General features: G+C 27.5%; 3 protein-coding genes across 3 annotated transcripts; all 3 read left to right on the top strand.

The window, feature by feature from the left end:
* Positions 1–1,955: 1,955 nt before the first annotated feature.
* On the top strand, positions 1,956–2,775 carry LOC110632544 (basic blue protein-like). Its single transcript, XM_021780808.2, has 2 exons — positions 1,956–2,190; positions 2,336–2,775. Exons 1-2 carry the CDS (start codon positions 2,007–2,009, stop codon positions 2,536–2,538), a joined length of 387 nt encoding a protein of 128 aa, XP_021636500.2. The 5' UTR covers positions 1,956–2,006; the 3' UTR covers positions 2,539–2,775.
* Positions 2,776–3,779: 1,004 nt separating this feature from the next.
* On the top strand, positions 3,780–4,290 carry LOC110632558 (early nodulin-like protein 22). The gene is made up of 2 exons (XM_021780821.2): positions 3,780–3,957; positions 4,073–4,290. Exons 1-2 carry the CDS (start codon positions 3,780–3,782, stop codon positions 4,288–4,290), a joined length of 396 nt encoding a protein of 131 aa, XP_021636513.2.
* Positions 4,291–12,205: 7,915 nt separating this feature from the next.
* LOC110632557 (basic blue protein-like) lies at positions 12,206–12,735 on the top strand. The gene is made up of 2 exons (XM_021780820.2): positions 12,206–12,389; positions 12,533–12,735. Exons 1-2 carry the CDS (start codon positions 12,206–12,208, stop codon positions 12,733–12,735), a joined length of 387 nt encoding a protein of 128 aa, XP_021636512.2.
* Positions 12,736–17,505: the final 4,770 nt, after the last annotated feature.

Below are 17,505 nucleotides of genomic sequence, written 5' to 3'. Positions count from 1 at the left end.
ACCACTATTTTTTATAACGGGAAAAAATTATAAGATTTTCTCCCTAATGCTAATTCTTGATTCCGTCGTTGACTGCCACTACTGTAAGAAAGGTAGAAGATTAATCACATACTATATATAAAGGGATTGATGGTCATTTTGTGATCTATCCTATCCTGTTCTCCTAATTAATAAAATCTCGTTTCTATTTATTTTCCTAGAAAGGAAAGGAAAAACTAATTAAATTAAAGTGGAAAAAGAAAAAAAGAAAAAAGAAAAAAGAAGAAGGGGCTTAATTCTATAAATGAATTTAGTTGGAATTCATAATAAAAAATTTGTAAAAAATTTTAAATAAAAATTGGAAGTTACAGGTTATCCATTACTAGGGGTGTGCAATAGGTTCGGAACCGAACCGAACCGATAAAACCGAAAACCGAAAATCGAAAATTTTAAAAACCGAACCGAATCGAATCGAACCGATAAATTTCGGTTCGGTTTGGTTTTGAACCGATCAAACCGAAATTTATAAAATTTCATATTTTTAACATTAAATCTAAATAATAAAAACATAAAAACAAAAAAATTAGAAATCAAAACTCAAAAATCTTTAGGTTCGGTTCGGTTTGATTCGGTTTGATTCGATTTTTTTTTGATTTCCTATATATATTAATAATTTCGGTTCGGTTCGGTTTTTTTTATTTTTTTATGAAAACAACCGAACCGAACCGATTAACTGAAATTATCAAAATTATAAACCGAACCGAACCGATTAAATTTTAAAACCGAACCAATTGAACCGAATTAATCGGTTCGGTTCGGTTTTTCGGTTTAAACCGAAAACTGCACACCCCTATCCATTACTCGATTATTCTAATTTAACATGCTTGGATAAGTTAGGACATGAGATAATCCTATATAGGCAGCAGTGTCCAAGTTCTTGAAATCTATATATATAATATTAGTATTATTTAATTAATCTTATTGTTAATTTAAAAATTTAAATTAATATCCGCATTTTAAGGAATTGAAATTGTTATTTTATTAAGTATTTTGATTAAATTATTCGTTAAATAATAAATTATTTGCTTATATTTATTTTATTTTATTGGGTTTGGTGGAGATATTTTAAAGAATATAATAATAATAATAAATTAAAGAAAATTATTTATTATACACATTAGTTAATGTAATTTGATTTTGTTAACTTTTTAGTCCCTTCCATTATTTTTTAATATCTAAACTGTCTTTTTTTTATTTTTTTATTTCCATGTCTCTTCTTATTTGCATTGACACCCTCATCCCCCTTATTCTCTTTATTTGCATGCATATAAAGATTAATCAATTTCATAGATCTCCAAGTAATTAATCAAGATGATAATATAGGAAAATTGTTTTTCAATAGAAGAGAAAATATAGAAATATTTTTAGGGAATTGAATAAAAATACTTGAATAATTTTTTTAAAGTTAAATTTATTTAAACACAACAGAGTAATTTTTTTTATTTTTTATTTTTATACAGAAATATGTTTTTCAAAATAGTATTTTCAAAATATAAGAATTAATTAATTAATTTAATAAAATAAATAGATTAAATAGAAGTATTGATGGATTAAATAGTTTGATAAAAGTAAATATATTAATTAAATAATATATTTTTTAAAATATAATAATTAAATAATTAATTTCGTTAAAAGCAGTAATTAAATAATAATTTTTTTATTAAATTATTTAATTATATTTATTTTATTTTATTTTATGAAGTTTGGTGTAGATATTTGAAGAATATAATAATAATAATAATAAATTAAAGAAAAGTATGGAAGTCTTCTCTCCTCCCCCCTCACGCGTTTCTATCGAACGGAAACCCTCCGTGTATTTGGGATACCATATAATCCACACCCTATCTCACTATCCTATGGCCACTAGCTAGTATTTAACAGCACAAACTATTGATATAATCCACACCCATTTTCAATATAATTTTCCTAGGAAAAAAAAAAAAAAGATTTCTTTCTCTTTTCAAGAAATGGCCATGGCTAGAGAAGGTGAAATTCAGGCAATTTTAGTGCTATTTCCTATGCTTCTGCTGCTTCATTCCAATACCACTCAAGCAGATACCTTCATTGTTGGAGATGATCTGGGTTGGACTGCAAACGCTAGCGTGGGAACTTGGCCTCAAGGAAAGACGTTTTTTGCTAGTGACATACTCGGTATGGATCAATATATTATATCAATATTAAAAAAAAAAAAGATTTCAAATTTACTTTCTTTTTATTAAACCCATTAACAAATTAATGAAAATTTTCGTTTTTTTTTTTTTAAGTTTTAAGAAGGATTTGCTATGTGTATACGCAGTGTTCAACTATGATAACCAATTGTATAATGTGGTCGTGACGGATCAAGTAGGGTATAATTCATGCACAATTACTACGAATTCTCAAGTGTTTGAATCAGGACATGATCGAATTCATCTTGTTTTCGGAGAAAATTACTTCATGACTGGCAATCCTAATGATTGTCAACTTGGTATGACAATGGCGGTCACAGCAGAAAATTAACCGCTGCAGCCACCACTACAGTGACAATGGCAGAAGATTAATCGCAAACTATATATGAATCTTGTGGGTACTTGACACTAGCAAAGTGAATGTAGCCCAAGTAACACGTAAATAAAAGAGTGTTTTGGGGTTTTCAGAAAATAAAAATGCATTCATATGAATCTAAATTACAGAATTCTTCATGTGTTCTTCATGTATTCTCCTGGCTAATAAATTAAACTTCATCCTTTAATTTCCCATGAAAGAAAAAGAATAAAAAAATAAAGTATAGAAGAGGATGAGAAAAAGATGTCTCCATTAAATATGTATAATATATATGACTGACTAAGAAAGTTAGCATTAGCATATTTTTATTGAATAGAGTAATAAAAATCTAATGGTTACTTTGTGAAAATATAAAAAAAAAAATATCATGAGATGATCTAATAGCATCAACTTAGTGGGTAACGATGCGAGCTCTCCTTTCTTATTAATCAAGATTTGATTCCGTTGATGAGTACTTCGGATTAATTCCAAATACAATAAGTCGATATGAATACTAATCGAGATTAAATCGATTAAAAAACTCAAATCGAATCAAATAAATTTAATTAGATTCTTTGGTTAAGACGTATTTTTCTCACCTCTAGATTTTTGGCTCTGTGTTGTTTGGGATATGGCTTCTTGCTATGTCAAAACAATATTTGATTTAGGCAATATATTAATTGCAATTGGAAAAAAAAAATTATTTGATTTGATTCCAATCTAATACATATAGAAGGAGAAAAAAAATCCATTATTTTGTTAAAAAGAAAAAAATTAAAAATTCAAATTCAAATTCTCCTGTTTTGTATGAAAAAAAAATAAAAAGAAAAAAAATTGTGAAGATTTATATAGAAAATGTTCAAAGAGCTTTTATTTAATATAGACATAATAGTAAAAATATAATAATCTCTTTTTCTCTTCTTTTTATCAAAATATGGGAAAAAAATCATTTTTTTCCTTTTCTTTTTCTTTAGTAAAGATTTATAAATAATAATAATAATTTTGCTTTTCATAAAGATTTTACTTTCCTTAAATTTTCTCCAACTTTCCTTTCTACAAAACAAGTCTGAAAGAGAGACACAATTAATCCTTTGGTTGATAATATTTAAGAGCACAAACTATTGATATAATCAATCCATACTCAATTTCAATATAATTGTTGCTTAATTTTCATAGGAAAAGTTGTTTTCTTTTTCTTTTCAAGAACTTAAATAGTCATGGCAAGAAAAGGTGAATTTCTTGCAATTTTAGTGCTATTTCCCATGCTTCTCCTGCTTCGTTTCAAGACCATTCAAGCAGCTACCTACATTGTTGGAGATGATTTGGGTTGGACTTCAATCGTTAGCATGGAAGCTTGGCCTCAAGGAAAGACGTTGTATGCTGGTGACATACTTGGTATGTATCAATCATATTCAATAAAAAGACTTCAAATTCAAAATTCTTTAAATTTTAATACAAATTTTTATTTAATTTTAAGCTTTTAAGAAGGATTTGGCTTGTGTATATGCAGTGTTCATCTATGATGCATCATCGGATAATGTGGTCGTGGTGGATCAACAAGGGCATGATACATGCACAATTACTGAGAAGGCTATAGTTTTTCGTTCAGGACATGATCGAATTCGTCTTTCTTTTGGAGCAAATTACTTCATAACTAGTAATCATGATAATTGTGCACTTGGTATGAAAATGGCGATCAATGCCACCACGCCGGCACTGCTACAGTGAAAACGGCAGAGAATCATCAACCGCTACTGCCACCACCACAGTGACAACGGCAGAAGATAATTCACAAACTAAATAATAATAATAATAATAATAATAATAATAATAATAATAATAATAATAATAGTGAGCAATATTAATGTTTTAAATAATTTTAGTTTAATAGCAACCAAAGCATTATTCTATATTTTTTAGTGAGTCAATTTCTTTTTTTAATTTTTCTCTTCAATGAATCGAAAATATGTAAACATTTTATATAAAATTCAAATTCCAAATATTTCAATTTTAGTGTTGATATAATATTACTACCATACTAAATTCTTTTATTATTTTTATATTTTTTTAATATCAGATTATTGAATTACAGGAGTATTTTTATTTAATATATAAAATTATCATATCATATGCTTTTTTTTTATTGTTTTTAACTTTGTTTTGATAGTTTTTTCAATTTTGGTTATTGGATTTTCATTATCAGATTTATTTGATATTTATAAGAAAATTAGCTCTCCGTCAACTTTTATTTATGAATTAAAATTTTTATATGGTGATTAAAAAAAGTAATTAAATTATTTAAATTATAATAAAATTTTTATTAATTTGATTAAATTACTCTTTATCTCATCTACTTAAGAGAGAGGGGAGTGATAAGATGAGTTACTGAAAATTATAAAAATAGTTATTATACTTGGTATATATAAGGATAAAGCTGTATCCTGGTTCTGCTTACTGTAGCAAAACTGAAAGTTTTTGTTCAAATTTATGAACAAACACTGGAATTTGGGGTGGCTTCTGAGGGGTTTTCAGGACAGGAAACAGAGCCTTGCTTGAACCCTTTTGATTTTTGAAAGATTTATCACTAAAATGTTTAAAATTTTAGCATCCTGTTGTTGTTGTTAAGGCTCTCAAGCTCAGGGCTACAGTTCTTGAACTGTATTGAATTAAGCAAGCTTGGTGTCTGTTACAGTGCATCACTTCCTATAGTCAATAATTGCTGCTTCTTTTAGTTACCTGTTGACATGGCAAATTGTGTCATCCGCCAAACTGTAAATAGTTTTCTTTCATGTGAGAGGTAAAACTTTTCTGTATCTGAATCCTTGTACCCTACCAGAAATTTCTGCAAGTTTGAGGTGAGGTGGCAGCAAACCACCCAACCTCCGGCAGAGAAATGAGAGGTCCTCTACTTCAGTTAGCTATAGTCTATCTACCTGAGTTGGTTGGTTGGTTGTTCTGTCTTCATAATCCTCGTATGGCTTTCCACCTCTACTTTGGAACTCTTTGGTGCGACAACAATGGGGCAACGTATTTATCCGCTAACCCAGTCTTTTATGCTTCGACGAAACACATTGAAGTCAGATTTTCTCTTCGTCCGAGACAAAGGTGCTAAGAAAGAGTTACAAGTCCAGCACATTTCTACTCTTGATCAAATTGTTGATCTTCTCACTAAAGTAGTTAGTCGGACAAGGCGTGCACTCTTGCGGGACAAACTCACAATTCGACAGGCATCGCTCGAATTGCTGGGACGTGATAGGGATAAGGATCCTGCACCAAAGCTAATCAAGATAAATAACCTGTGTATATCTAGATAGCCTATGTATATCACCTCTGTAGCTATCGTTTATCATGTAACTAACCTGATCATGTAACTCTTATTTATACTCTACAGCAATACAAACACATTAACGGATTCCAAAACTTCTACACTACCATCCTCTGTTTGATATTTCTCTATTGCATATATTTTTACTGAAGTTATGCTTAAGAAAAGTTTAATATATTTTAATTACAAAAATTTTAAAATAATTAAATAATATTTTAAATTATTTTTCATCATTTAATAGTAATTTTCAGAAAAATATTTTTTTTTAACCTCCAAATACCTCAATTCCTAATGTAGCCATGTGTTCCTTGCTAACTTCTTTAAAAAAGCAGATGGATATGGGATACGAAGAAAAAACATATTTGGAAATTTATCACCAATTTTTTAATCCATAAATTGATGGTCATATACCTTTCTTTTTATTATTTTAATTGCAGCTATTTTAACTTCTGCCATTTATTGGTATATATTATACTCTTTGCACTAGATATTGTAACAACTTTTCAATTTATTATATAACAAAATTTTCCTTTTAGTTTGTACTTAAGTATTATTTTTTTAATTGTTAATTAATATTTTTTAAATGGGGGATGAATGAATCATTTAATATTTTGATATAAGAAATATTGTTGATTACTTCACTAATATGATTTCATTTCCATCATCTCAGCTAAGGGAACCTACAAAAGAAAGAGAAAACGATCAAATGTCTACTAAGGAGGTCTCCATTAAAAATTCTCCAACGCTTAAATTAGAGGGATGGTATTATGATAAGGATAAAATATGAAGAAAATAAAGAGAAGAGGGATAAAGTAGAGAGAGAAGAGAAAAAAAAAAGGAAAGGAAAAGACCCTTTCTTTTTCTTACCTTACACTATTTATAAGGAAAAGTAATTCTCCAAAATATTACTTAAGGCATATTTCTTCATTAAGAGGGTATATATATTATATTGTTTCTATTGTGTTTATTATATATATATATCTATTACATCTACACATATTTTAAAGGACTCTTATCGCATGTATATAAAGTTAAAGATATAAAATTATAACTTTATGTATTTTTCATGAATATAAATATGTAATTAATTTCAGTTTAAAATATAAATAAATCGATGAAATTCTAAACTATTTTATTGTTTCTTATTTACACCATAGTGTATCATTTAATAAATAGTTAAAAGGTATATTATATGATATACTTGTACTATTATATTATGTAATATACTTAATATTAAATTATATATATGTATATCTTATAGTTAAAGATTCTATAATTTAGTAATAGTTATAAAATATATTATGTATTAATAATTATTTCAAAATTTAAATGCTAAAAGAATGACATTTTATGAAAATATAAAATTGCATAAAATTATTTCAAAAATCGAAAATCTAACTAAAATCGTATTAAATTGAATCGAATTAAAACTAAAGAATCGAGAATCATATTAAATCAAAATTAAAATAATAAAAAAAGAAATCGAAATCGTATCAAAATTTCAATTTGATTTTTAATTTCTAGATAGACCCCACGCCAAAACCACAACCGCACACCCTACTAATTAGTGCCCATCACAGTAGGACAATAGTATAAATTGGAATCATGATAAGTGGAAAACTTTAAACATGCCAAAGCCACTCACCATCACTCCTTATCATTACACATACAAAAGTAAAAGTTCAAAAGATATGTGCTAAAAGAGAAACAAATATACATGCAAAATATGGCTGCTTTTGTTGTTGGTTGACTGTCACATATATAGCAATGACAACAATTTTATGTATTAACCACTTGTATGTCTAATCTCATCGTCTTGTCAATGAGATTTTAAACCTTAATATGACAGTTTTTTTTAGGCCTAATAGTAAAACAAATATAAACTTTTTTTATAATATTTAATTCTTTTTTTTTGGTAATTTAAGTTGATTTAAAGTTTTTTTTTTTTACAATTAAATTTACAACCGATTTAATTCATTTTTGATAATGGGTTAAGAAAACAAAGATTTAAAATTACATTAAAATTTTCAAAAAAAAAAAAAGATTTGACAATAATTATAAAAATTTGAAAATTTTAAATTTTTATTGTTATATATTTGTAACATAAAATCTTGTAATTTTAAAAATAACTTCAATACTACCGAATCTATTTCTAAAAATATATAAATCATTAGCATTCTAGTAATCTTGATTGATTGCGGTACTTAGAAAATATATTAATATATTTTTAGCTGTGCTAGATTCTGTCATAATTAAGAAGAATTAAATACAAGAAATGCAATAGGCAATACAAACGTGTTATCTTTTCAACAAAAAATTTCCTAATCTCGCACATTAACTTTGCAATCAAAGATAATATGAGCATGCAATGGCATTAATAGTTCAATATATATACATATATAGACACACACCAGAAGCAGGGCCATGAAGCTGGACTTGATGGAGCATTTAGTACCTGAAAATTGGATATATAGAGTGAAGTGTTTATGCATGCTCTGATAAGTTCAAAGTATATATAGTGATGCAAGAAAAAGAAAAAATAAAGAAAGAAAAGCAGAGATCTTGATTATTGTTTCAGAATACATACATTATAGCTTCAGTAATCATTTTCTGACAAAGGGGTATAAAATAATATAAGATCTTTTGAGGGTTTCTCATGGAGAAATTTACAGAGCCAGTTTCGCATGCTGGCCGCCTCCAAGAGTCACACCATGCCAAGAATTAACACCTTACATATAAATGGAGGTGGACAGAATGCCAAAATGGCTCTGCAACAAGGCCCCTAAGAAACCCTAAGAGAGAGAAAGAGAGCTGAAGATTGAAGGAGAGATAGCTAGCTAGACTTGGGCTTGTGACTAAGGAGAAAGGTTGATGAAAATGGAGATTCTTTAAGCTGCTTTTTAAAGGAAAGAGCAACTTTATGTAGAAAGAAGGTGCATGAGCTCGCATGGTGTCGTGCGACCACAAGGATACATAAGGTGGGCGTCTTTATCAACTTTCATAATCATCTGTAACCCAATTCATTAATCACTGCATTAAGGCTTGTACTTTGAGGACAAGATTACCCTTTAAAGATCCAAAGTTTGGCAGAGTACGACCATAGAAAGCAAAGATTTTTTTGGTTAGATTTGGAGTTGGATGTAGAGAATTTAAATTTTTGTTGACTAAATATGAGAGTAAATGGGATTGAATTGCACTTTCAAATTGCTTTTTGACTTGCTGCGAAAGTGGAATGCAAAATGGGCTGTATTTGTCTCCCACTCAAACTCTAATCACTTTGTCAACCCACTTCTTTGGATTAACCCTTTCAAATTTGGAGTTAGGATTAGGTTTGGTTTTGTTATGTACATTCATGCATGTCGAATATATTATAATAATTAGGTGTTTATTTTATAATGTAGAAGGTTTTTAGGATGATTTCCCCAAGGAAGTTGCATAACATAATTAGCCTATTGTATAAGTAAAACTCGGCTCCAATTAAAAATAATAATAATAATCAATTTGATTTAATTTAGAAATTTAATTTGATTTTTTTCAAACAATAGAATTGAACTGAAGCAAATAGTTTTTTTTTTTAATTAATTATTATTAGGTCTCAAATTAGAGTTAAAAATGAAAAATAAAATAAAAATTGAATCTAAAATCACTGCAAGAAATTAAAAAAATAGCTACGAATATTATCGATCAAATATACTGAAATTTCGTAGGTAATCAGTGATTACCGATGAATTACTGACGAAATTTTTTCGTTCATAAATAGGTAATTTTTACCGACGAAAAAAATGTTGTTGCTAAATTTACCGACGAAAAAAATGTTGTCACTAAATTTACCGACGAATTATTTCGTAGGTAAATTTAAATTTTTTTGTAGGTGATTTCGTAGGAGATTTTACTCTTATAAATTACCGACTATTTATCGACAAAATTTTTCGTTGGTAATTACCGACGAAAATAAATTTTCGTAGCTAATTTTTATTTAATATTTTTTAATTTAGTTGTTACTTTTTAATTTCATTTAATTTTTTATTTTTTTAATTTAAATTAACTTTTAAAATTATATTAGTTTAAAATTTAATTTAAAATTTAATTTAATTTAAAATTTTCAAATTAATTTTTTAATTTTTTAATTTTTTAATTTTTAAATTAAATATTAATTATTTTAATTTATAATTTTTTAAGATTTAATTGACTTAAAAAAAATTACTAGTAAGGCCCAACATAGGCCCCATATATGTGACTATGCCACAATTGCTCTATGTTGGAGAGTAGTTCTCCTTTTATAGACAAACTCACTACCCTCCAATCTATTCTCAAACAATGTGGGAATTTCACATTTTTTGTGATTTACCGTTGAATTACCGACTAAATATATTTCGTAGGTATTTTTTTTTAAATTTTATTTTCAATTTCTCCTTAATATTACCTACGAAAACTATTTTATTGGTAATTACCGATGAAAATAATTCGTAGCTAAAATTTTTTGAGCTTTTTAAAAAAAAATTTTCCTATTTTCTTTTTAATATTATCTACGAAAAGTATTTCATTAGTAATTACCGACAAATTACTTTTCGTAGGTAAAATTTTTTTTAGTTTTTTATAATTTTTTTCTCTATTTTCTCCTAAATATTACTTACGAAAAGCTTTTCGTTGGTAATTACCGACGAAAATTTTTTCGTAGGTAAAATTTTTTTAGTTTTTTAGAATTTTTTTCCCTATTTTCTCTTTAATATTACCTACGAAAAGCTTTTCGTTGGTAATTACCGACGAAAAATTTTTCGTAGGTAAAATTTTTTTAGTTTTTTAGAATTTTTTTCCCTATTTTCTCCTTAATATTACCTACGAAAAGCTTTTCGTTGGTAATTACAGACGAAAAATTTTTCGTAGGTATTTTTTTTAGTTTTAAGAAATTTTCTTCTCTATTTTGTCATAATATTACCTACGAAAAACTTTTCGTTGGTAATAACTGACGACAAATTTTTCGTAGGTATTTTTTAAAAAAAATTTATTTTCTATTTTCTTCTTAATATTACCTACGAAAAATGTTTCGTTGGTAATTACCGACGAAAAAAATTCGTAGCTAAAATTTTTTCAAGCTTTTTAGATTTTTTCTTCTCTATTTTCTCCTTAATATTACATACGAAAAGCATTTTGTTGGTAATTACAGATAAAAAAATTCGTAGGTAAAATTTTTTAGCTTTTTAGAAATTTTCTTCTCTATTTTTTTTCTTAATATTACCTACGAAAAATTTTTCGTTGGTAATTACCGATGAAAATTTTTTCTTAGGTATTTTTTTTTTAATTTTATTTTATATTTTTTTCTTACTATTACCTACGAAAAGCGTTTCATTGGTAATTACCGACGAAACACTTGGTCGTCATTTTTATTATTTGGTCGTTAATTTTGCCGCTAATGTTAGGCACCACTTTTACCTATGAAATTACATCATCGGTAAAGTTTTGGTAGGTAATTAGTCGATAATTTTATTGGTAAAAATTAGTTTAAATTTTATTTCTCTTTTTTGTTGGTAAAGCGTCGGTAATTCGTTGGTAAATTACCAATGAAATTTTGTAGTCGGTAATTTTTGTAGTTATTTTTAACATTTCTTGTAGTGAATGAGTCCAAAATAAATAAAAAAATTTTAAATTTATATTTAATCTTCACATAGCAAATTTTTCATTTTCATATAGGAATATGTTTTTCAAAATAGTATTTTCAAAACATAAAAATTAATTAATTAGTTTCAATAAAACAAATAGATTAAATAAAAGTATTTTTTGAAATATAGAAACTAAATAATTAGATTCTCTAAAATAGAGGAGCTAAATAGTAATTTGACAGGTATTATCAATATAAAATTTGATGAATCGATAGACTAAATAGTTTAATAAAAGTAAAATATATGAATTAAATAGTATATTTTTTAAAATATAATGATTAAATAATTAATTTATTAAAACTAGTAACTAAATAATAATTTTTCTTGATTAAATTATTTAGTTATATTTATTTTATTTTATTTTATTTTATTTTATGGGATTTAGTGGAGATATTTTAAAGAATATTATAAATAATACTAATAATAATAAGAATAAATTAAAGAAAATTAAGGAAGTCTTCACTCCTCCCCCCTCGCGGGTTTCTATCGAACGGAAACCCTCCATATATTTGGGATACCATATAATCCACACCCTATCTCACTATCCTATGGCCACTAGCTAGTATTTAACAGCACAAACTATTGATATAATTCACACCCATTTTCAATATAATTTTCCTAGGATAAAAAAAAAAAAAAGATTTCTTTCTCTTTTCAAGAAATGGCCATGGCTAGAGAAGGTGAAATTCTGGCAATTTTAGTGATATTTCCTATGCTTCTGCTGCTTCATTCCAAGACCACACAAGCAGATACCTTCATTGTTGGAGATGATCTGGGTTGGACTGCAAACGCTAGCGTGGGAAATTGGCCTCAAGGAAAGACGTTTTTTGCTAATGACACACTTGGTATGGATCAATATATTATATCAATATTATAAAAAAGATTTTAAATTTACTTTCTTTTTATTAAACCCATTAACAAATTAATTTATGAAAATTTTCATTTCTTTTTTAAAGTTTTAAGAAGGATTTGTTATGCGTATACGCAGTGTTCAACTATGATAACCAATTGTATAATGTGGTCGTGACGGATCAAGTAAGGTATAATTCATGCACAATTACTATGAATTCTCGAGTGTTTGAATCGAGACATGATCGAATTCATCTTGTTTTTGGAGAAAATTACTTCATGACTGGCAATCCTAATGATTGTCAACTTGGTATGAAAATGGCGGTCATGGCAGAAAATTAACCGCTGCTGCCACTACTACAAAAGATTAATCGCAAACAATATATGAATCTTGTGGGTGCTTGACATTAGCAAAGTGAATGTAGCCCAAGTAACACATAAATAAAAATGTGTTTTGGGGTTTTCAGAAAAAAAAAATGCATTCATATGAATCTAAATTACAGAATTCTTCATGTATTCTCCTGGCTAATAAATTAAGCTTCGTTCTTTAATTTTCTATGAAAGACAAAAAATAAATAAATAAAGTATCAAAGAGGATGATAAAAAATGTCTCCATTCAGTAAGTATAATATATATAATTGACTAATAAAGTTAGCATGTAGGATATTTTTTATATGAATAGAGTAATAAAAATCTAATGGTTAATTTGTGAAAATATAAATAAAAAAATATCATGAGATAATCCAACATCGTTAGTCTAGTTGGTAAGGATAGAAACTTTTGTTTCTCATCAATCAAGGTTGGATTCCATTGAAATACATTTCAGAATAATCCTAAATAGGGCTGAGCATTCGGTTCAAACCGATCAAATCGAATCGAATCATCAAAACTGAATTAACAAAATTACTATATTTTAAAAACCAAACTGAATTAAAATGAATAAAAAATTGAATCGAACCAAACCTCTTTATTTCGGTTGGGTTCGGTTTGAACCAATCAGTTTTGAGTTATGATGAGTTTTTTAATTTAGACTTGATTTTCAAATTATTTGATATTATCAATCAAGGTTGGATTCCATTGAAATGCATTTTAGAATAGTCTTAAATAGGGCTGAGCATTCAGTTCAAACCGATCAAATCGAATCAAATCATCAAAACCGAATTAACAAAATTACTATATTTTAAAAACCAAACCGAACTAAAATGAATAAAAAACTGAATCGAACCAAACTACTTTATTTCTGTTCAGTTTGAACTAATCAGTTTTGAGTTTTGATGGATTTTTTAATTTAGACTTAGTTTTCAAGTTATTTGATATGATTTTGACCTTGATTTGAACCTAATAATCATTAATCAATAAAATTAAACGATATATATATATCATAAATTCTTTATAAAAATTCCTTATATATATAAAACCAAACCGAACCAAAATAACTAAAATTTTTAGAATGTAAAATCAAAGCGAACAAAATTATCTTAAAAATCGAATCGAATTACCAAATTAAGACAGATCTATTCAATTTATTTGGTTCAAACTAAATAGTGCTCACCCCTAATCCTAAATACAATAGATCAATGTGAGGTAGTGCACCTTTAGCATTGCCCAGGAAAGAAATTTAATCTTAGTGGGTATAGCTTAATGGTTTAATTTAGCTCAATTAATTCTATTTTTTTATTAAATTAATTGAATAAAAATATTTTTTTAATAAAAATATTAATCGAGATTGAATCGATTAAAAAAAACTCAAATAGAAAAATCGAATCAATTAAATTTGATTAGATTTTTTGGTTAAAACGTATTTTTCTCACCTCTAGATTTTTGGCTCGTGTTGTTTGGCATATGGCTTTTAGCTGTGTTAAAACAATATTTGATTTAGGTAATATATTAATTGCAATTGAAGGAAAAAAAAAACTATTTGATCTGATTCCAATCTAATACATATGGAAGGAAAAAAAAAATCCATTATTTTGTTAAAAAGAAAAAAATATAAAAGTCAAATTCTCCTGTTTTTGTAAGAAGAAAAAATAAAAAAGAAAAAAAATTGTGAAGATTTAAGTAGAAAATGCTCAAAGAGTTTTTATTTAATATAGACATAATAGTAAAAATATAATAATTCTCTTTTTACTCTTCTTTCCATCAAAATATGGAATTTTTTTTTTCTTTTCTTTAATAATGATTTAAAAAATAATAATAATTTTACTTTTCATAAAGATTTTACTTTCGTTAAATTTTCTCCAATTTCCTTTATACAAAACAAGTCTAAATGAGAGACACAAGTAGTCCTTTGATCAATAATATTTAAGAGCACAAACTATTGATATAGTCGATCCACACTCAATTTCAATATAATTGTTGCTTAATTTTCATGGGAAAAGTTGTTTTCTTTTTCTTTTCAAGAACTTAAATAGTCATGGCAAGAAAAGGTGAATTTCTTGCAATTTTAGTGCTATTTCCTATGTTTCTGCTGCTTCATTTGAAGACCACTCAAGCAGCTACCTACTGTTAGTAGTATACCCTAGAGTATATAATTTAGTATGTATCTTGTACATGTTTTATTAATAATATGCATTTTCACTTTTCCGTTTACATAATATATTTGTGTAATAGAAAAGGTCTATTGATATTTTGTTAGAAATTCTATTCTTAAGTTGTTAAGAATATGAGAGACAGTATTTCTAGCACAAAGTATTATAAATTGGTTCACAATCGAGGATACTTCACAATAAGGACATGACTTATCCAGAAAGATTGTAATCATTTTTGTTCCCAAGTTATTTATATGAGATGTAAATAAGATGGAATGGTGAGTCTCATGCCATATAACAAACATGATAGGCATTTATGCATAATAAGTAGGCCGAACCAGTGACATTTATGACAAACACATAGAGTTTACTCTTGTTAATGCATTGTCATAAATCATATCAGTGCATATAATCTTTAAACCTGAGATAGCACAGTTATCTTGTATATAGCTGGTTTAAGTTTGATACTGCTTTCATACTTGTACTGTGTATGGGTATATGGGCATGTGTTGGCTCTTACTAGTTATATATGGAGGTAGGTGTTAATCAAAATGGAATCTGTTATCCTAAGTAAATAGGGATAAAATCCTATGTTCATTTAATTGTTCTTGATGTTTCAAGTTCCTGGTCAGAACAGATAAATTTAATCAGAAAAGAGTTTCTGATGAGAAAATCTTTTTAATCAAGAACTGGAATTAAAAGAGAACATAATATTCATAGCAAATGGGGTTTGACATAAACCATGACTGTCACACCTTACCCCTCTGTAAGGCATAACATAATCCCATAGAATACCTAATGAACTACCGCACTTCATCTACCGATAACTCATTAAGTACCCTACAAGGGATTTTAAAACAATTTTCTTATTTTTGATAAGTGGTGAGCGTTTTCTAATAGGTATTTAAAACATTTAATTAAGTTTGAAAGCTAGTTGGAAATTTTGGCCCATTTTATTTTTCCGCAAATTTTATAAAAATTTTGACTGAGTTCTATCTGTATTTTGAGAAAACAGTTCTTCAAATACCTGTAAAAACACTTCTAAAAAAAATTTCTCTCAACCACTACTTCAATTTCTCAATCAAACTCAATCAATTTCAACAGCTCCACAATCATTTTAATCGATTTCTCAAGTTCAAAATTCAATAATCCTCAAGGTATAGTCAATCAATTTCATACATTCATGTTTCTTTAAATATAAACAATTTATATATACATCATACAAAAATTTACATTAAGAAAATCCAAACTGAAATTTATTACGAATTTTATACAGATTTTGTACAAGCTGCTCAAGACCCATTTTCACATGTCCATACATTTCTATGCATTACATACATCAAAATAAATATTTACAATCAGGGTTTATATTATACCCGATAGCTTCAAAGCAAGAAGATCCTCAATCCTCAGCAGCTCAGTCTGCTGCTCCTCTAGTCTCTATATCTGCGACAGCAATAAAAGCTATCGCTGAGTACTAGAACTCAGTGGTGCACATCATACTAAAATAATCTTTATGCAAAATATAAATCACATTTATTCAAAATTTTGACTAAACATGAGCATTAAACACAAACATGAATTATGAGATTTTAATGCAAACCAAGTTCATTTCAAAGTATCAAAACACATTTCATAAAACCCACAGTTAGATCATGTCATTCGGAACAAATAGAATCTCAATAGCCAGAGGCTAAAGAGAAATCACATCACAAGGCTAGCTAGCTCAAATATATGGATATCCATTCACATCCTCTTCTACTAGCACACCTCAACACTTCTCCAAAGAAGGAATCAAAATTCGAAACTAATTACCCCCACTAGTCATGCTAGTGAGGTGTTCAAATATATGGTCATGACACTGTGGTTTCAAAACTTATCTTAACAATTTGCTAAACATTGTCATTTCAAATATACACAATAACTTTCAATAATTTAAGTCAAAACATCATAACTAATGTCACAAATAAATTTTCAACAATTCAAAGCAAATGTAAAATACATATTTCATTCACTTTATCAATGAATTTTAAAGCATAGTAATGTTGTGCACAAACCTCAAGCGAGTCGCCTCTTGGCCTTGACTCGGTTCCTCGAGTTCTTTCCCGGTATTCTTTTCAACTGAAACACATAATTTTACAATGTTTCAGTACCATAACTTAGCATAAATCCAAAAATAAATTTAACTTCACTTTTACCTAACTCTAACGTGCTAAACTCGACGTTCTTGAAATTTTGTGTTTCGGGTTACTATTCACTATACTATTCAAGTCAAATTATTGACTTTCTAAGGCTTAATAGGTATGGGAATTCCAACTTTACCCACATACCACATTTTGGTCACCAAACTTGTTGGTTTTGGTTGTTTTCTCAAAACTTAGGTCTTTTAGGCAAAATTGACAATTTTTAATTTTGGAGTCCTAAGTTGCACTGTTACAATGGTCACTTTAATATTGGAATTTAGAAAAACTTTCTTCATAGAAAATGTTCCCTAATGTCTTAAGTTTATTCTCCTTTTTGAATCACTTCAATTGGAGTTTTGTAGCTCAAGTTATGGCCATTTGAACCATGGCTGCCGGATTGG

This window comes from Hevea brasiliensis, chromosome 14 (genome assembly GCF_030052815.1).
Source record: "Hevea brasiliensis isolate MT/VB/25A 57/8 chromosome 14, ASM3005281v1, whole genome shotgun sequence".
NCBI lineage: Eukaryota > Viridiplantae > Streptophyta > Magnoliopsida > Malpighiales > Euphorbiaceae > Hevea > Hevea brasiliensis.
The sequence above is the reverse complement of the archived record's forward strand: the minus strand, read 5'-3'. Positions and strand labels throughout refer to the sequence as shown.

What these genes read in the sequence shown, in the direction of transcription:
- LOC110632544 (XM_021780808.2), top strand. Translation starts at nt 2,007, where the DNA reads ATGGCCATGGCTAGAGAAGGTGAAATTCAGGCAATTTTAGTGCTATTT. An exon ending in TTTTGCTAGTGACATACTCG is followed by an intron (nt 2,191 to 2,335) that starts GTATGGATCAAT and finishes GTGTATACGCAG; the next exon opens with TGTTCAACTATGATAACCAA.
- LOC110632558 (XM_021780821.2), top strand. Translation starts at nt 3,780, where the DNA reads ATGGCAAGAAAAGGTGAATTTCTTGCAATTTTAGTGCTATTTCCCATG. An exon ending in GTATGCTGGTGACATACTTG is followed by an intron (nt 3,958 to 4,072) that starts GTATGTATCAAT and finishes GTGTATATGCAG; the next exon opens with TGTTCATCTATGATGCATCA.
- LOC110632557 (XM_021780820.2), top strand. Translation starts at nt 12,206, where the DNA reads ATGGCCATGGCTAGAGAAGGTGAAATTCTGGCAATTTTAGTGATATTT. An exon ending in TTTTGCTAATGACACACTTG is followed by an intron (nt 12,390 to 12,532) that starts GTATGGATCAAT and finishes GCGTATACGCAG; the next exon opens with TGTTCAACTATGATAACCAA.